Source organism: Eretmochelys imbricata, chromosome 1 (genome assembly GCF_965152235.1).
Source record: "Eretmochelys imbricata isolate rEreImb1 chromosome 1, rEreImb1.hap1, whole genome shotgun sequence".
Classification (NCBI taxonomy): Eukaryota; Metazoa; Chordata; order Testudines; family Cheloniidae; genus Eretmochelys; species Eretmochelys imbricata.
In genome coordinates, this window is record NC_135572.1 from 301,242,742 (window position 1) to 301,263,115 (window position 20,374).

Here is a 20,374-nt window from a genome sequence, read left to right on the forward strand (position 1 = left end):
TTTATTTGAGCTAATAAAATGGATTTTTTTTTTCTAATTTTTTTTCCCTCCCCCAGGGATCTAAGTAACAATGCGATCATGTCAGTGCAAGGAAATGCATTTTCGCAAATGAAGAAACTTGAAGAATTGTAAGTTCTTGCCTCCAAAATCTCCATATTAGAAAATATGTAAGCCATAAAAGATACCGACAGATTCAGTATTAATCTCTCACTGCAACAATTCTGAAGTCATGTAACAAATGGTGCATCAGTAGATTTTCTCTGTAGGAGCTGCATATGAGCTAGGTAGCATCAGGCAGCAAGTGTTCATTTTCTATTCCATTTGGTACCTAGAGTCCTGAGTTTAAACTGGTTGATCCCTAATACATGAGATAAGAAAGACTTATTAATGTACTGTAAAGTGGTATCACTGAACTACCACTTTCTGGACCAGTAAAATTCCATGTCATAATTCTTTAGCAAAGACCCATCTGCAGATCCTTCTTATTGGCTCCCTCTGTCCTGAATCAGCGGAGGAGCAGTTGAAAGTAAAGTCATAAAAGTGCTTTTCTGAGGGAATGCTGTAAAAGCTCTTTCTCTGTTGAGCTAAGTGCAACAGCTGTTACAGCTAACTCTTGCTGAAGCAGAAAAGGCCTTTGTTTTCTTTCCTTGAGTCACAGCTAATCTCTTGTCTCCGGTGCTCCTGTCTCATTCCTTCTCTAACTTTTCTTGTCTCAGCCCTGCCCAGTCTAGTCTCTGGAAACAAGATTGTGCAACATGACAAAACCGGATAAGTCAAAAAGAGAAGCTGCTCTTTCTGTGAGGAGAAACTACCTGAAACTTTGCTGGGGAACAAATGTGTGTTCCGTTGTGGCTCAAGATTGCTATTCTGGGTCAGACGCAGAACCGCTTAGAGGCTGTCCCTCTTCTTCCTTCCCAATACCTGACAACATTTCCCAATGTTCAGGCCTCGGAGAGAAAGCAGTCAGCAACCTTCAGACAGTAGCATCCACCAAGGGAAGTAAGATGCTTAATTACATCATGCTCAGGGAAGTTCTGAGCCCTGCAGGGATGTGGACATTCCCTCTGTTTATAGAGCTTTTTCTAATGTCTCCCATGCCCACTCCCCAGAGTTCTCAAGTGTGTATCTCTCATGGCTGGTAAATAACTGGGCAGATGATAGGACATGCTTTCCCAAAATTGGCTGAATTAACTCCTTGTAATATGCATTCCCAGCAATTTCACCCATTCAAAGGACCCTAGAGAAGGTTAGCATGGTGAGGGTATGACTGATGTTCACTGCATCATGGTGGTCAAGAAGGCCATGGTTTTCTTCCATCCTAAAAATAGCAACAAGACCACTCTTCATTAAAAAAGACCTGTTTCTTCTGGATCCAGTTCTGCCTGATGATTTGGCATTTTTAGGTTTTGAGCACAGAGCGCTTGTGTGGAAAAACTTGATTTGAAAAGGGAATGTTCAGAGCTGGTAACATCCTCCTTTTTTCTTCTGGAAAGTAGTTAGCACAGAATTTCTATACTAATAAATGGGTGTTTCACTCACTACAAGTACATATATTTATCCCCCTGGACACGCACAAATTACTACAGTCTTTCCTCCAACAAGGTAACTTTTAAGACTTTTATCATTAGCTCTATCTAGATCCAAATACTTATGAGTAGCCCTCAGGGAGAAGTTTGATTTCTCGCTATTTTTGCTCCAGATTTGTAAGAGGTCTCAAATTAACTCTTCCAAGTAGGAAGAGTTCAAATTTTTAGTGGAAGTTTAAGTTGGTCTATATTCACTCACGGAATGTTCTTTTGAAACTATTAGTTTGGTTTCTTTGCATTTCTTCTTTTTGAATGTTACCATTCTCCTAGGTTTGGTAGTACTTTCAATGGAGGACTAAGTCTGCATTTGTGGTCCTTCAAATATCTTCCTAGTTCCTTTCCAAGATGAACTGTAATTTCCATCACTCCAGTTGTTTTGAGATCTGTATTTTAGCGTTAATCCTGTGGAGAAAAGATTACATAAATTGAGTATTTATGGTTCTAGCTATTTGAACTGATGTGAAGCTGTGAGTTTTTAGTGCTGTTTCTGACCTTGATCTGAGATTAAACAAAATTTTGTAATGTACTATCGGCAATTGGATGCCTTTGCAGTTCAAATGCTTACAAAACTGGGTGTTTAAGCTCCAGCAAACATTAAGACTCAGAGTACAAGATCTCCAGCAACATCGTAGGCAAAGAGGGCAGGAGACTCGGTTGAAAGCCAGGATTCTGAGGTGAAAATCCAGGCCTAATGAAGTTGGGGCAAAATTCCCAGGGGCAGGATTTTACTTGTGGTCTCATAATACATAGTATCAGAAGATACTACAAAGTGGATCTTTTGGTCTTCATCTTGGCAGCGGGTTTCCTGAGGCCATGGGGATCAGTATTTCTGCTGTTCATATCACAACATAGGGATTGGTGTATACCCACTACTCACATAAATACCACTGTTACCTTACTCATGCTCCTTCTTTTGTCAGTCCTTGTACAGTTCTTTAGATAGCTGTACCCCAACAGACCTCAGTTGGGATACAACTTGTAGTTGGGCTGAGCTTTTTTTCTTCCCCCAGAAAGTTTTTTTCTTTTGTGAGGGTATTTGAATTATGTAGGTTTTGGAACTCCTCTCTTCTGAGTGTTCTCTCAGGTACCCTCTTTACATCACTGCCCTGCCCCTTTATGTAACTGTCCTTGTCCTGACTCAAGATGGGGACATGCAATTGTAAAGAGACACAAATGTGACTTTTCAAAGAACAGAATAAGAATGAAAATGTTTGCTTTGTAGACCTGAAGTCTAATAATGGTGTCATGTGAGAACTGGGTGACATTAGTTTCTTTTATAATAAATCATTTGTGTTTAAAATTAAGTTTTACAAAAAATCCTATTGACTTGTACTGTTTGGGTGGATCTGCATTTTGTATAGAAAACATTTAATGTAATTGTTTTCCTTAGGCACTTAAATACATCAAGTCTTTTGTGTGACTGCCAGCTAAAATGGCTACCACAGTGGGTATCGGAAAACAACTTTCAGAGCTTTGTGAATGCCAATTGTGCCCATCCTCAGCTGCTAAAAGGCAGAAGTATCTTTGCTGTTAGCCCAGATGAGTTTGTGTGTGGTGAGTATAACCACTTCTCCTCACCTTCATAGGTTTTGCTTAGTGAATTTATTTTACACTGGTTTATCTGGCATGTTTTGATTTCTCTTGTTGGACTGAGAAGGGTTAATATTTTGTTTTTAATGTTTTGTCCTCTGCTTCCCAGACTTTTATCTGCAGGTACTCAGAGCTTGTGGTTTCATTCCAGATGGGGAGTAACATTTTTCTGACTTAATTTCATGTATTGCATACTTGCATGTTGCGTACAAAGGAAAGATCAGTGCTTTGTGGTGGTAAATTTACGTGCTGCTAGAGTTAAAATATGAATACTGTTTAGGTAAGCACCATTTAAAAAATGTGGTGCACCTTGATGTACTTTAACTGACATGCCTATTAATATATGCAATATATTTACTTATATATGCAAATTGCATTAGTGCTTTATTAAATCTGAGATTAATTGCACTAAAGTTATATCTTGAAGTATAGTTCCCATGGTAACCTTGACCTTGTCTATATGGGCTTTAAAACAATATTTTCAACTTTAAAAATCATTGTGACCGCATATACATTTCTTGTTTATGTTACTAACACCTCACTCTTATAAATGATTTTGATTTATCTTCTTGACCTGCTGCTCACAAACCGGGTTGAATTTGTAGGGGAAGCAAAAATGGATGGGAACCTGGGAGGCAGCAACCATGAGATGGTCGAGTTAAGGATCCTGACACAAGGAAGAAAGGAAAGCAGCAGAATACGGACCCTGGACTTCAAAAAAGCAGACTTTGATTCCCTCAGGGAACTGATGGGCAGGATCCCCTGGGAGAATAACATGAGGGGGAAAGGAGTCCAGGAGAGCTGGCTATATTTTAAAGAATCCTTATTGAGGTTACAGGGACAAACCATCCCGATATGTAGAAAGAATAGTAAATATGGCAGGCGACCAGCTTGGCTTAACGGTGAAATCCTTGCTGCTCTTAAAAAAGAAGCTTACAAGAAGTGGAAGATTGGATAAATGACCAGGGATGAGTATAAAAATATTGCTCGGGCATGCAGGAGTGAAATCAGGAAGGCCAAATCACACCTGGAGTTGCAGCTAGCAAGAGATGTTAAGAGTAACAAGAAGGGTTTCTTCAGGTATGTTAGCAACAAGAAGAAAGTCAAGGAAAGTGTAGGCTCCTTACTGAATGAGGGAGGCAACCTAGTGACAGAGGATGTGGAAAAAGCTAATGTACTCCATGCTTTTTTTGGCCTCTGTCTTCACGAACAAGGTCAGCTCCCAGACTGCTGCACTGGGCAGCACAGCATGGGGAGTAGGTGACCAGTCCTTTGTGGAGAAAGAAGTGGTTTGGGACTATTTAGAAAAGCTGGACGTGCACAAGTCCATGGGACCGGATGCATTGCATCCGAGAGTGCTAAAGGAGTTTGCGGATGTGATTGCAGAGCCATTGGCCATTATCTTTGAAAACTCATGGCGATCCGGGGAAGTCCCAGACGACTGGAAAAAGGCTAATGTAGTGCCCATCTTTTAAAAAGGGAAGAAGGAGGATCCTGGGAACTACAGGCCAGTCAGCCTCACCTGAGTGCCTGGAAAAATCATGGAGCAGGTCCTCAAGGAATCAATTCTGAAGCACTTAGAGGAGAGGAAAGTGATCAGGAACAGTGCTGCACTTAGGACAGAAGAATCCAATGCACCGCTACAGACTAGGGACCGCATGGCTCGTTAGCAGTTCTGCATAAAAGGACCTAGGGGTTACAGTGGATGAGAAGCTGGATATGAGTCAACAGTGTACCCTTGTTGCCAGGAAGGCCAATGGCATTTTGGGATGTATAAGTAGGGGTATTGCCAGCAGATCGAGGGACGTGATCGTTCCCCTCTATTCGACACTGGTAAGGCCTCATCTGGAGTACTGTGTCCAGTTTTGGGCCCCACACTACAAGAAGGATGTAGAAAAATTGGAAAGAGTCCAGCGGAGGGCAACAAATGATTAGGGGACTGGAACGCATGAGTTATGAGGAGAGGCTGAGGGAACTGGGGATTTTTAGTCTACGGAAGAGAAGAATGAGGGGGGATTTGATAACTGCTTTCAACTACCTGAAAGGGGGTTCCAAAGAGGATGGCTCTAGACTGTTCTCAGTGGTAGCTGATGACAGAACAAGGAGTAATGGTCTCAAGTTGCAGTGGGGGAGATTTTGGTTGGATATTAGGAAAAACTTTTTCACTGGGGGTGTGGTGAAACACTGGAATGTGTTACCTGGGGAGATGGTGGAATCTCCTTCCTTAGAAGTTTTTAAGATCAGGCTTGACAGAGCCCTGGCTCGGATGATTTAATTGGGGATCAGTCGTGCTTTGAGCAAGGGGTTGAACTAGATGACTTCCTGAGGTCCCTTCCAACCCTGATATTCTGTGATTCTATTAATCCAATTCACTTTTCTGTAGTTACGTTTTTACCTTTTGCATTTCTCACAGGTTAGACAGTGAATACTAATTAGAATCAGTTTTATTTTCAGGTTTGTAGTGCTGCAAATACTTCAGGGTAGCTTTTATTGTTTCCTGTCAACTTTGGGTTGAAAGTATCCCTTCATAATAGTCTTTCAGTATGTAAATTATACAATAGCTTAACACATACATTTTGTATTAATATGCATTTGCAACAAAAGTGCTGTTCACAGATGCTAAATCCTGCGTGTCAAATATTGTCACTTTGTTGTCTAATCATGTAATGAAAGACCCTATTCTAATGCACAAAGTGGGAACCTTAATTCTTAATTTCTTGACTGTTTTAAGATAAAAATTTGGTACTTAATCTGGCATTCATATATATATTTGCTTGCAATTTCCATTAATAGAGGAAAAATTAAAGTTGACAAAATACTTTATTTTGTCCTGGATTTAAAGAGGTAAAATGGAAATTTCATCTTTCTTCACTATAATTTTGTTACCACAACAAGTTCAACATTGCTTAATTTTTATTAATCCTACCCTTATACCTATACAACCTCACAGGTCTTGGTGGGATTGCCTAGGTATAAAGGAGCACAGAATGTGCTTGGTGTCATGGTCTTGTTGCTGTTTTAATAGCAACTATTAACATTACTGTCTTATAAAAGTGTTTAGCTACTCTTAATTTAATATTGAAATATTAATGTATAAATTTCTAAAGCTGATGTGGACAGAACATAAAGTAAAGAAATTAATAGGGAGCTAATGAAGGACATACCTTCTTTATGAGGAAATCATTCCAGTGAGGAATTTGACATCTGAAAATAGCACTATCTATTAAGAACATAACATAAGAATGAGCATAATGGGTTAAACCAAAGGTCCATCTAGCCAAGTATCCTGTCTTCCAACAGTGGCCAGTTCCAGGTGCCCCACAGGGAATGAGTAGAACAGGGGCAATTATTGAGTGATCCATTCCCTGTTATCCGGTCCCAGTTTCTGGCAGTCAGCATCTTAGGGACACCCAGAGCATAGTGGTGCATCACTGGCTAGCTTGGCTAATAGCCATTATTGGACTTACCCTCCCTGAACTTAATTCTTTTTTGAACCCAGTTTTACTTTTGGCCTTCAGAACATCCCCTAGTAATGAGTTCCACAGGTTGACTGCATGTTGTGTGAAGAAATATTTCCTTATCTATGTTTAAATCTCTTTTTCATTGGGTGACCCCTGGTTCTTGTTATGTGAAGGGGTAAATAACACTTCCTTTTTCACATTCTCCACACCATTCATGATGAGACCTGTATTATATTGCCTCTTAGTTGTCTCTAAGCGGAACAGTCCCAGTCTCTTCAATCTCTCTTCATATGGAAGCTGTTCCATAGCCCTAATCATTTTGGTTACCCTTCTCTGTACCTTTTCATAACTGCATGCAGTATTCAAGGTGTGGGCATACCAGGCATTGACAGAGTGGCATTATGATATTTTTTTTGTCTTATTATCTGTCCTATTCCTAACATTCTATTAGCTTTTATGACTTTCACTGCACATTGAGAAATTGTTTTTAGACAACTGTTTACGATGATTTCAAGAACTTTCTTGAGTGGGAACAGCTAATTTTGAACCCATCATTTTGTATGTATAGTTAGGATTGTGTGTTCCAGTGTGAATTACTTTTCATTTATCAAGTTGAATTTCATCTGCCATTTTGTTGTCCAGTCACCCAGTTTAGTGGGATCCCTTTGTAATTCTTTGGATTCAGCTGTGGACTTAACTCTCTTGAGTAATTTTGTATCATTTTCAAACTTCGCCACCTCACTGTTCACCCCCCATTTCCAGATAATTTATGAATGGATTAAACAGCTCAGATCCCAGTACAGGTTCTTGGGGATCACTGATATTTGCCACTCTCCATTGTGAAAACTGATCATTTATTCCTGTCCTTGGTTTCCTACCTTTTAACCAGTTACTGATCCATAAGAGGACCTTCCTTTATATCCCATGGCTCACTTCAGAGCCTTTGGTGTAGGTGTAGGACCTTGTCAAAGGTTTTCTGAAAGTCTGAATACATTATATTTACTGGATCACCCTTGTCCATGTTTGTTGACACCCTCAAAGAATTATAACAGATTGGTGAGGCATGATTTCCCTTTACAAAATCAAGTTGATTCTTCCTCTTGTTCTTCTATGTTTCTGATAATTCCATTCTTTACTGTAGTTTCAGCCAATTTTCTGATACTGAAGTTAGGCTTACTGGCCAGTAACTGACACAATCACCTCTGGAGCCCTTTTTAATAATCAGCATTACATTAGCTAGCCTCTAGTCATCTGGTACAGAGGCTAATTTAAGTGACAGGTTACATTTAACTAAAGGTAATTTTTATCAGTGACTTAGTAGTTTATAGCTTGATGCCAGCTGTGATAGATTTCAAAACCTTTAAAAAAAGCACAATAGCCCTTTCCTCTAAAAGGAAATTAGTACTACAATAAGTTTAACAAGAAAAGTAAATTGTGAAACAGGAATAGATGCAATTCTTTAAATAAATTAAGTGGTGTGTGCCAGTTAAATCTTTAAAATGCAGCAATCACAATGTCTCTAGATATGTGTTCATAAAAAGACATAAAATTAACAACATATTAACTGCACGACATTATTTATAATAGGAATAAAGAGACCCCTTTTCACATGTCAGATAAAAGTCTGGCTAAACAGAAGGGTTTTTTTTTACTGTGCCTAGAAGGTTGATAAACTTGGCCTTTATTGGGCCAGGAAAAAGAAGCAAGGGCAAAGAAATGAATCTTTTAGTACGTTGCTGTCCTGCCTTGTCATGTGAAAGCACACAGATGAAATCTTAACTTAGAGGGCAAGGCCAGTGGCATTGGTGGGGCTTGTCCCGTGGAGTTGGTGATTGAGGCTGTTGAAATGGAGATGCATTTGTACCATTGGCCTACACTTTCACCATCCAGGTCTTGGGCCGAAAGTTGCAACACATTGTGGCCCCCGTAATTTATGGCATTTATGTGTCTGCTCTGTTATCTATTCTGTAATATTGTTTTCTAAAAATTGTATGAATTTCTGGTGATGAACTAAAAGGAAAGAGTTATTGTTGCAGTGTCCTTTCCCTGAATACAACTTCCAAATTGAATAGAGGCCACCTTGTTTGGCTCCGTAGCATATATGTTAAATTAACATCTCAGTGGGAAAAGGTGCATTTCTGCAGTGCTTAGTATTCTATCAAGCTGTGCTTCTTTCTTCTCCTTTTGTATATTTCAGATAGAATGATTACACATCTGAAGAAATGCTCGTTACACAAGAAGTTATTTTCTTTAACTTTAGAATGATGTACACTTTGTATGTTAATTTAAAATCTTCAGTGCCAAGTTGGAATTTTGAAAACAACTCAGAGGAAAAAAATTTAAAATTTGTTAATGGGATGGACACATGGAATGAGTGGTCCATAATAGTGTAGCTCAAACATGGCCAAATTGATGTACTTCACACTTTCTAAAATTATGCCTTTCAAGATGAAAGAAAGCATGAATAATTTCAGGCCAAAAATAAACTTTTGAGAAAACTGTTCATAATTAAAAATAGGTGCAGAAGTGACCTGTATTAACTGCTTAATTATACAGTAGTCTTACTATAGTGATTTTGTAACCAAATAAAACACGCTTAATAGCTGTCTCTTTTTTCCTTTGCTTATAAGTCAAGTGCTGAAGTTAATGGCTTGAAGAAGATGATGAGAAATATCCTTTATGGATTTTATTTTAAAGTGTGGTTCTACTCTGAAAATGGGCTATGTGAAAATGGCAGAATCTTACTCAACAGATCAGTTCCTTTTGTATATTGTATCGCATCTGCTTATGTTAGTGCCCTCCCTCCCCCAAACAAATGTTTTTAATACTTTTAACGTCTGTCTGCAGAGCATAGACAGCACAGCCACAAGAGAATGAGCTGCATCCTATTCCACCTCTCACATTATCAGTATAAACATTTAGTATGTTTCGGTAAATTATGCCAATGCAAAACCACTGAACACAGTGTGGTGACGTAGATGTCACCAAGGATATAATTTGGCTTGTGGAACTTATTATAGGTATGATGCACAAGAAAGAAATAACCCAACAAGACTCTCAGATCCCAGGTTGTATTTGCAGGACTGGCTGTAGAACACATTTTTACTTGTAAAATTAAGTGCGTTTTTACTTGTAAATAATTGAAGGACAATAAACATGGAATCCCACAAAATACAAATGGTAAGTGCTCCCCCATCATACAAAACCCCACACGTGATCATTGTATAGTATGCTTAGCAGATTTTCAGCACTGCTGCATTTGAAAATTGGAGCAAAGAACTGCAAATCACTGGAACCACAACTTCTGTGTGTGGGTTGGGGGAGAACCCTGGAGTGTCTGACAATCTCTGGTGGCAGAAAGAACGATGTTTTGGTGAAGAAAAACTTATTGCAGCCTTAGGTGTAGAAAAAAGGAGTCTTGGCTTCGTGACTGAAAGTCAAAGTAGCTTTTACAGATGTTAAACTGTAGTTCTCTCCTTTTTATATATAAACAGCACATAGTCTGCTTTAGATGTGCTTTCTCTTCACTAAGAGAGGGCTTAGCACAGTAAACTCATAAATATGACATCTTTAAATGCCTGGAGATAAATGAAATCTAAAACTAAACCACTGTATCTCTGCTTTATAAATACTTGTCTGACTTCTCGCAAACCTATAAAACAAAGGCTTACAAAATCTTTTTCTAAGAAGAGTCCTGGGGACCCAGGTATTTGCCTCTTTTCATCAGTGTCACAATTTTTTCCCCTTTCCCATCTTTACAGATGATTTTCCTAAACCACAGATCACTGTCCAGCCAGAAACTCAGTCAGCAATCAAAGGCTCCAATTTGAGTTTCATATGTTCGGCAGCCAGCAGCAGTGACTCCCCTATGACTTTTGCATGGAAAAAGGACAATGAATTACTGCATGATGCTGAAATGGAGAATTATGCACATCTCCGGGCACAGGGCGGTGAAGTGATGGAATACACTACCATACTTCGGCTACGCAATGTTGAATTCAGCAACGAAGGAAAATACCAGTGTGTTATTTCAAATCACTTTGGTTCATCCTACTCTGTCAAAGCCAAGCTCACAGTTAACAGTAAGCATCCTGTTTTACCTGTGCATTTGAAGAGGAAATCAGTGTAAAGCAAATTAAAATATACAGTTTTCTTTTCCCACTGCATTATTTTTAGAAAATGCTTTATATCCTAATTTCAGCTCATGAAAGCATGCTGCTTCCAAGATATGTTTATTATTAAAGCTGCACCTAAAGGGCCCAACCAGAATCTGTCCCTATTGTGTGAGGTGCTGTACAAACACAGTTAAGAAACAATCCCTGTCCTGAAGAGCTTGCAATCTAAATAGACTAAGGAAAGGATAGGAGAGAGAAGAACCCCAGTCCACCTTTTACAGGGGACAACAACCTTCTCTACTGAGGTACGCAGACTGTGACTTGGCAGAGGTCAACTCTGCTACAGGCTTCCTGAATGAGGATGAAACCCACGTCTCCTGATTTAAACATAAGGCCATCTTTTCTCTAGATACAAGTTTCGGTCTTGTGAGGTTTTTTTCCAGACCTTTGTGCACCAGATCCTATCTGCAAAGCCTTGCACATCGCTGTTGTTGAAACTGGTATAAGTTTTATACTTATTGGAGTTGGGTGTACTGAAATTGAGAAAATATTGTGCAAAGGAGGAAAAATAATTTGCCCCAAAATTGGAAACAAATCTACTTGTATCTGGTTAAACTTTTTGTTTTGTTTTTTGCTTTAGTGCTGCCTTCATTTACAAAGATGCCCATGGACCTAACCATTCGTGCTGGGGCAACGGCACGATTAGAATGTGCTGCAGTTGGTCATCCAGTACCGCAGATTGCTTGGCAGAAAGATGGTGGCACAGACTTTCCTGCAGCACGCAAGAGACGTATGCATGTCATGCCTGAGGATGATGTGTTCTTTATTGTTGATGTAAAAATTGAGGACACTGGAGTTTATAGCTGTACAGCTCAAAACACTGCTGGGAGCATTTCAGCTAATGCAACACTGACAGTACTAGGTGAGAAACTGTCGATATGTAATGATATAAGTCTTTTCTATTGAAGTGGTGTGACAAGTTTTGCCATACTTTTAGATGTTATTAATAAAATGTGTTATAGGGCTTAATAGGGAGATGTATCAATTCACTACTAGTGAGTGCTTTTGGAGGCACATCTTTAGCTGAAAAATGTCTTTTCAGATGAGTTCTGTGGTAATGTATTTCGTGAAGTCGTCATTTGTGAATCAATGGCCATTGGTTAGAAATCCATACTTATAATTTTTAATACACAATCATTGTTCTAATAAATAATAAAATAGAGTTACATTTTCCATTTAAATGCATAGTTTAAAATAGAAATGATTTAGTATACACAGAGAAAGGAGGAGGTTGCTGGGATTTTTTCCTGAGAAGTTCAGTAATAGAAAAAAGGAAAAAGTGATGTTTTTTTTATTTTTATTTTTTTAAATTCAGAGTTGGCATCTCCACTAATAATATATTCTAGAGAACACTATGCTAATATGTAACTTATTTCCTCGGGTTTTTTTCTTTTGTAGGGCTAGTGAGCATCTAGTTGTGATCACTAAATGAGCTGACGCCAGTCTTTTAGCTCAGGCTCCTGGAATATGTCTCCCCTTCTCCCCCACCAGTAGAAAAACTATAAGTATAATTAGGCCTTAATGATGCTTTCAATTTAGTTAAATCATTTCCCAAAACTGTTAGCTACCTCAGTGTTTGTGTAGAAATTTGCTTCTAGAATGGTGCTTGGCAACAACCTAGATATTTTGTCTTAAACATTTTGGGGTGATTGCAAAGAGCATGTGTATTTAGCAGATGCATAACTGTGTAGTCATTTGTCTAAAACAGGGGTGGCCAACCTGTGGCTCCAGAGCCACATGTGGCTCTTCAGAAGTTAATATGTGGCTCCTTGCATAGGTGCTGACTCCGGGATTGGAGCTATAGGTGCCAACTTTCCACTGCTCAACCCCAGGCCCTGCCTCCACTCCAGCCCTTACCCAATGCCCCCGCCCCTCCCTGCCCACTCCCTCAGCATGCTGCACCCTTTCTCCTCCCCCCTCCATCCCAGAGCCTACTGCAAAACAGCTGATCGCGACGGACAGGAGGCGTGGGGAGGGAGGGGAGGTGCTGATCGGCGGGATTGCCGGCGGGCACCGGGGTAGAGGGGGAGGGACTGTGATGTGGGCTGCTGATGTATTACTGTGGCACTTTGGCAATGTACATTGGTAAATTCTGGCACCTTCTCTGGCTCAGGTTGGCCATCCCGGTCTAAAACATGCCATCTTTCTAAGGATTAATGTTTAGAAAAACACACATGTTAGAAATTTTGTGATTTTAATATTACCCCAACTCATTTGTTTTTTGTTTTGTTTTTGTTTTTCTGTAGATTGGGTTGGAACCACCTATGTTTTCTTATAAAGGTAATTTAGATTTTTTTTTTCCCCAGAAACACCATCATTTTTGCGGCCCTTGCTAGACCGAACAGTAACAAAAGGTGAAACTGCAGTCTTGCAATGCATTGCTGGTGGTAGCCCTCCGCCTCGGTTGAACTGGACTAAGGATGACAGCCCGTTGGTGGTAACAGAAAGGCACTTCTTTGCTGCAGGCAACCAGTTACTGATTATTGTGGACACAGACATTGAAGATGCTGGGAAATACACTTGTGAAATGTCTAATACGCTTGGAACAGAGAGAGGCAACATTCGTCTAAATGTAATTCCCACTCCCACTTGTGATTCTCCTCAAAACATTGCTCCATCATTGGATGATGATGGATGGGCCACAGTCGGCGTAGTGATCATAGCAGTGGTTTGCTGTGTGGTGGGCACTTCCCTTGTGTGGGTGGTCATCATATACCACACAAGGAGAAGAAATGAAGATTGCAGCATCACAAATACAGGTGTGTAAACTGAAGCTTGGCAGCGCAAAGGAGTCCTCAAATGTGTTTGTGGTTGTTCTCCAGTAACTTTCTTCCAGAAATGTGTGTGTGTTTTGACTCAAATTCAGAAGGGTGAATCATTTGTTGCCTTCATCATGTTGCTGGCTGGTTTAAAAATATTTCAAAGAAACCTAAAATATACTGATGGTTTTATGCATATTTCCCTCCCCCCCCTCTTAAATTACAGATGAGACCAACTTGCCTGCTGACATTCCAAGTTACCTGTCATCCCAGGGAACATTAGCTGAAAGGCAGGATGGGTATGGGTCATCAGAAAATGGAAGTCATCATCAGTTCATAACTTCTTCAATGGGGGGATATTTTTTACAGCAAAGAGATAGTAATGGTAAATACTTTAGATATAAAACTTGGCACTGTTTTGGTTACTAGAAATCAGACACTACAATTCATTACGTTAGTTAGGAAGACAATGACACCAGTGAAGCATCTTCGTTAGTTACCATGTAGGCCCTGTGACTGACTTACTGATTGCTTCAACCCATTAAAATAATATTTGAAGCTGAGATTTTACTATGAAATACAGGGATGAGAAATGCTTGTGCTGATAACAGAAACTTGGTTTTACTGATCCACTTAACATATGGCCTTGTCTACATAGAGAAGCTTCTTCAATATACCTCAAGTATGAATTTAAACTGATTATACTTACACCAAAACAAGATGAGTCTACACATGAACTCTACGAGTGTTAGAGTACCTTTTTTGTTGTTTCAGTTAGGTCTCTTGAAAGATAACTTAAGCTATACCCCTCCTCATCCTCCAAAAGCACTCTTTTATACAGGAATAGTAGTGTCCATAGGGGGCATTATATTGTTTTACTATATGATTTAACCAATGAAACTTTCCCGTGTAAGCAAGGCCTTAATTTTTGAAAGCATCTCAAAATGATCATTGTGTTTTTAGAGGAGTAATCTACTCTGTAACACTTGATGACTTGTAGCCATTATTTGGACCATGGCTTCAGTATTCAGAGCAGAATCTTTGGTTGCAAATGAACTCATTGCGTGATTTTTTTTTTTTTTAAATGAAATCCTGGCTCTTCTGGTATTTATTTTATACTCCTAGAAGATAAGCATACCAACAGAGTGGTGACATGCTGAGAAATCTTGACATTGCCATTCTGGAGAGGGTTAGGGCTAAGGTGTAGCAGCCTTATAAAGCTGTTTAACTGAACTCTTGCAAACTCCTGCCCCTCCAGGAAAAGTGTTCTTAAATTCCACTGCGGGTTTCATCGCTGTAGTTGTTTTATTTGCAGAAGAACAAAACTCCACTAGTAAAACTAATTGTGCAGGATGAAGCCTAGAAAAAGGAGTCTGTTAGCTGATACATCGTGTCTTTATTTTTAAGGCATTTGTCATCTAGATAATGACAGTGAAACAGACCTGGAGGTTGTTACAGATCCATTCTTATGCCACTATCTGGGGACTTCAGGGACTGTGTATTTAAAAGGGAATGCTTATGGCTCTGACGTTTTTGAAGCATACCATACAAGTAAGTCAAATGAATATTTTAGTCCTGTTTCAGTCTTGCCTTATAAGATTCCTAGTAATCCTGATTTCTCCTTTTTATTAAGGCTGCAGCCCTGACCAAAGAACAGTGTGTATGGACCCATGTGACTCTACTTACTTAAAGAAAAAAGAACGCTATCCATATTCACTTGGAACATTATCACATTCACCAGAAGATCCCTTTGACCAGTATGTTGGCAGCATTGGAATGCAGGCTACAAGTAGCAAATTGCTTGACTCTACTTGCATGCCAAGTGAAGGAATTGGAGTGAAAAGCTTGACTCTAAACTCCGACATCTTTGATTTGAACAGAAATCAGGAACCATCCGCTATTACCACTAGTAGCACTTTCATGGGTATGTTTCAGCTACTGCATTTCTTAAAGCTGCAAACATCATTTGTATACACATGTTCCTTATGACTTGCATGTACTAGAAAACATGTTCAGGGTGATACTCGGTGATTGCTTATATGATTGTTACATATTGTGAGAAACATAACTAAAAGCTGGTCACATAAGTAGCCAACCTTTTTTTCAGAGAAACTGAGCACATGTAGTTGCCCCTGAGTTCAGTGGGATACTACAGTTTATCAAATATATACTGTTTGAAAATTTTGGCAATTTAACCAATGAAACTTTCCCATGTAAGCAAGGCCTTAGTTTGTGAAAGCTAACTTTAGTATTACCTCTTTTCCTCCATTATTTATGTAGTGCCAGGAGCATGCAGGGCACTTCATACTCAGACAAGGCCTCTGAATAGACAGTGCACCAACACTTGAGGGGCTCAAAGGCAGGGCCAGCTCTAGGTTTTTGCCACCCCAAGCTCCAAGAGTGCAACTGCCCAAGCAACAATAAAAAAGAAAAAGGGTGGCCGAAATGCTGCCCCTGGAATTCTGCCGCCCCAAGTACATTCTTGCTTTGCTGGTGCCTAGAGCTGGTCCTGCTCAAAGGAGAAACAAAAAGCAGTGTGACTATATGGTGAAGTTATGAACAAGCCTTTAGTTTCTTGATTATTAATAATTTTTCTGATGGATTTAAAAAAAAGATTCCGTACGTTATAAAATATATTTTACTATACAAGGGGAATAACTTCTGCATGTATTGCTTAGTTGATAACATCACAGTTTCTGGGTAACTGCACCTGTATTCCCCCTCCATGGTCCCTCAGGGCACGCACGTAAGGTTTTCTGCTCCCAGCTGTCACCTCTCTTGGGTGAAGACCCACGTGTGTCTCCCTCCTGACTGGAGTTTTAAGGCTTCACATCTCCCTACCTTGCACTATGATATTCCCAGCAAGCCAGTCTGCTTAAAGACTAGTGCCTGAGCTTTTGCTTTCTTTCCAATGGCTATGAAAAGTGTATTGCCAAAGGTTACAAGCTATCATGCAGCTCTTTCTAAGCAAGCACACTTTTTCTTAAGATAAAAGCATTACAAAAAATAAAAATAATAAAACAATAAACAGATTTAAACACACACTTAGCATACCAGGAATCACCCATCAATCTTATGGGGCCCTAGTAGGCTAGTGTCTTTCCAGCCCTTCCATGAGGGCCTCCCTTTGTCCATTTGCTGCATCAGAAAGAAGCCATAAGTCAGTTTAGGTTCATCCTTTTATATCAAAAGCTCCTCCGTTGTTTCCTAGCGTCTGGAAAACCCAGCATGAACTAGTATATACAAACCACCCCAGGGGGTGGAACATCTCTGGAGTTGTTTAGTCTCAGTGACTCACCTTAATCACCCCCCCACTGTTTTTAGTTCCTGTGGTAGCCTCCCCCATGGAGTAGAACACAATCATGCATGAACAGTTCACAACTGTAATACAAGAGAGTGCGCTTTTTAGGACCATATGTCACAAGCAACATTCAGTTACCTCCCAGAAGATCTGAGTTTGGTAATGACTTAAGATAGACCCTTCTTCGGTAAAATGCAACTGATTGCAACCCTACTTCAAACCTGCCATATGTTTTTAAAGGTCTACATAGCATAACTTGTTGAAGCCAAGTATCAGTAGGAGCCACTTTTTGGGGGGTGGTATGTGTAAGTGTGGTACCTTAATCAACAGATCTATGCCATATGTCAGTCATATCTAATTATATTTTCTGTCTGTGAAAAAAGTGAAGACTTTCAGTGTAATGGTGTTAGCTATGGAGTCTCCACATGGAAAAGGGAGACGAGAAAATGTGGTATTTTCTGGCTAGTGCATCAACAGAATTGTTTAATGAAGATTCAGTTGAATGCCAAATTCTACTTGGGTTACTCCTGTACTAGCCAGCTGAGAGCAAATGGGGTATAAATGAAGGCAGAATTTCACTGGCAGGATCTTTGTTACTGATGTGTGACACAAGCCAGAAAGAACACTGTCTGGCATTCAGATTGCAGGGTGTGTAGTTTTTATATATATAAAATTATAAACAGATTTTAATATCAGTCTAGCTAAACAGAGTGAATGTTTGAGTCACTTTTCAGAGTACACCAGTCCAAAAAGCATGTTGAAAAGATTGTTCTTGGTTATGCATTAGAATGATTTTGTGACTTGTTTTCATGTTTTTGTTTGTATTTTGTGTTTTGAGAATGAGGAAATTCATGGAAACATAAACAAGGAAATTAAAGGGGGTGGGTTCTTCTGAATGGTTATCAACCAAGTTATTCACTTTGGAAACACTTTTAACAACTCATCTAAGAGTTTTAAATGGGTACATATGAGTATAGAGGGCTTTTTTTCTTTTGGGTGGGGAATAATAGTACGACTTAGAAACAAAGCCAAATTTCATTTCAGAGAACTTGAGCTGTGTCCTTGATTTGTATTCTCGTGTACAGCCCTTGGTAAGACTTAGAGCTGTTAACACCAGCATTTCTTTCCTTACAAATTTCTATCTTGCAGGAACATTTGGAAAGTCTCTATGGAGGCCTCAACTAGACTCTTTTTCAAGCTGTATGCAGCCAGCAAGTTGTCAACCCAAAACCTTCCATAATAATAATCCTCAAGCCTCATTGGACTTTGACTCAGAGGCAGAGGAAGATGGAAAGGACAGGACGGTTTCTCATGAGGAAAACAGCATTTGTACTTACAAACAGGCCTTTGAAAACTTTAGGACTCCTACTTTCCAGTCTTGTGACCTGAATACATAGCTGCTTTTGGACTGGCCATTGATAGATGGAACCAAAGGAAATATTTTTGACATACTACCTCAATGTGGAGCTTTATTTAAAAGGGGTGGGGGGAATCCATGTTTTTAATGGAGCTATGAAATCAGAAAGAATGAATACGTTTTTATACAGATAAAACATAATTGCCAAAATGTTATAAAATTTTATACAGGGAATACATTCCTTAGAGAAGTACTATATTTCTAATTATTTTATAGCTTTGTTTTATGCAAATGGTATCTCTTGTAAATTAATGATGTAAATAATACTATGTATATTTCCTGTCAGACTTCATTTTATTGAAATGAGTACTAAAGCATCCTAAACTTGTACCAATATCTGTACCTTTTTATGAATGGACGTTCCGTGCTGTTTGCAGGTACCATGCATCTTATTTGCACATCACTTTTAATAAAATATGCTGCCTTGTGGTCTTGAGACACAATAGAGTATGAAAAATGCAAGGTGGAGGTATGTTGATAGAAATTGAAAATATATGTTGTGTATATAAGCCTCTGGCCCTTATCTCATCAGTTTGTCTAAAATGTAGAGGATATGGATTCACTGTATTAAATACCTGCTGTCCTTAGAAGTGGTTCTGGTCATGCAGCTTCCCCAAATTGTCCCACATGCGCACAAGACTGGCTGTATAGTCAGCTGTCTAGCCACGGTGCATATAAATGACTTGAGTGTACACATCTGGTGGTGGATATGCAGATTGGACACACACATACACAGCGAGCAACTTAGTTTAAAAAAGAAAAAATCAGGCCCTAGACGTTTGCCTGGTAGTATCATTCTCCTCTCAATAAATGGCTTGAAGATTAATTATTTCCCAAATATTCAGTGCAGGTCAGAGTCTGTGTTTTCCCCTATGTTTTCTCGACTGCTCCTCCAATCACTTCCACACCCAGCGTAAAAAGGTAACCAAGGTACAAGATAATTCTTCCTTGGTTTAACTTCTGCTGCTCTTCCATTTGTGTCTGCTCTCTTCTCCATATAGATAAATGTGAACTGTACTTCATTCCTCACTCAAGTTGAGCAGTTGTTATAAGTTTAAATACTTGCTAGATTAAATTTAATTTGAGGAGCCCAATATTATTAGCCACCCTATACCAAAGAAAGACACTTACTATGTGATGGCAATTAAGACTAAATGAGAATTTTCCCTTTTGTTTTCCTTGATACTGATATCCAGTATTTAAAAAAGCTGTGAATTCTCTGGTCAGCAATGTATTAAAACAATGTGCCTCCCCAAGTTTTACTACTACAGGACTTACGTTTTCAGATCTGCTCACTTAGAAGGCGCAAATTTATATAGTTGTCAAACTTACTTTTAAACCAAATTGAAAGCAGCTGTTAGACTAGAACATCATAGACGGTTTTCAGAGGATACGTCTGGAGCAAAAGGTTTCCCTGCCTAAAGTAGCTGACTTAAGGGCTTTTTGTTGTTTGTAGCCAGAAACCTGGTACGCAGATTGCAGAGTAATTTCCCTCCTTTAATTTAGGCGCCAGTATTAGAGACAGGAAGTTAATCCATCCTTAATCACTGGTGGTCTGAATGTAGAGAATGGATTTTGCATGCTTTAGTTTATCATATTGCCAGATTTCTGAATCTGATTGTTAATTTGCCTTCATTGCAGCCAGATGTGGCGATGTGGTGACAGACGTTGGTATGGGTATTTGATGATGATTAACTGCATTTTTAAATATATTAATTTATCCTGAGTTAAGCACAAATCTCTAAGTCAATAATGCTTAAAATCTTAAAGTAGATTCACTCACTAAGTCAATAGTTTTTTCCCTTCTCTAGTTGTTCTCTAAGTGTCATAACTTGGATCTCTAACCAGACATAATTTCCCGAATATCTAGAGAAAGAAAGTAAACCAAAGTATTCTTAATAAGAAAAGGAGTACTTGTGGCACCTTAGAGACTAACAAATGTATTTGAGCATAAGCTTTCGTGAGCTACAGCTCACTTAATTGTATGCATTCAGTGCAAAATACAGTGGGGAGATTTTATATACACAGAGAACATGAAACAATGGGTGTTACCATGCATACTGTAACGAGAGTGATCAGATAAGA

The 20,374-nt window shown here is 39.2% G+C and overlaps 1 protein-coding gene across 1 annotated transcript in view; it reads left to right on the plus strand.

Annotated features, from left to right (window-relative positions):
* Positions 1 to 18,752, plus strand: part of LRIG3 (leucine rich repeats and immunoglobulin like domains 3) — a 51,986-nt gene extending 33,234 nt beyond the window's left edge. The window contains exons 11-19 of the mRNA XM_077807757.1: positions 57 to 128; positions 2,977 to 3,140; positions 10,399 to 10,719; positions 11,393 to 11,674; positions 13,119 to 13,571; positions 13,798 to 13,956; positions 14,979 to 15,122; positions 15,205 to 15,495; positions 18,022 to 18,752. Of these exons, the coding sequence (XP_077663883.1) occupies positions 57 to 128; positions 2,977 to 3,140; positions 10,399 to 10,719; positions 11,393 to 11,674; positions 13,119 to 13,571; positions 13,798 to 13,956; positions 14,979 to 15,122; positions 15,205 to 15,495; positions 18,022 to 18,269 (2,134 nt within the window). The 3' untranslated portion in view covers positions 18,270 to 18,752. The remainder of the gene's footprint in view (positions 1 to 56; positions 129 to 2,976; positions 3,141 to 10,398; positions 10,720 to 11,392; positions 11,675 to 13,118; positions 13,572 to 13,797; positions 13,957 to 14,978; positions 15,123 to 15,204; positions 15,496 to 18,021) is intronic.
* The last annotated feature ends 1,622 nt before the right edge of the window (positions 18,753 to 20,374 follow it).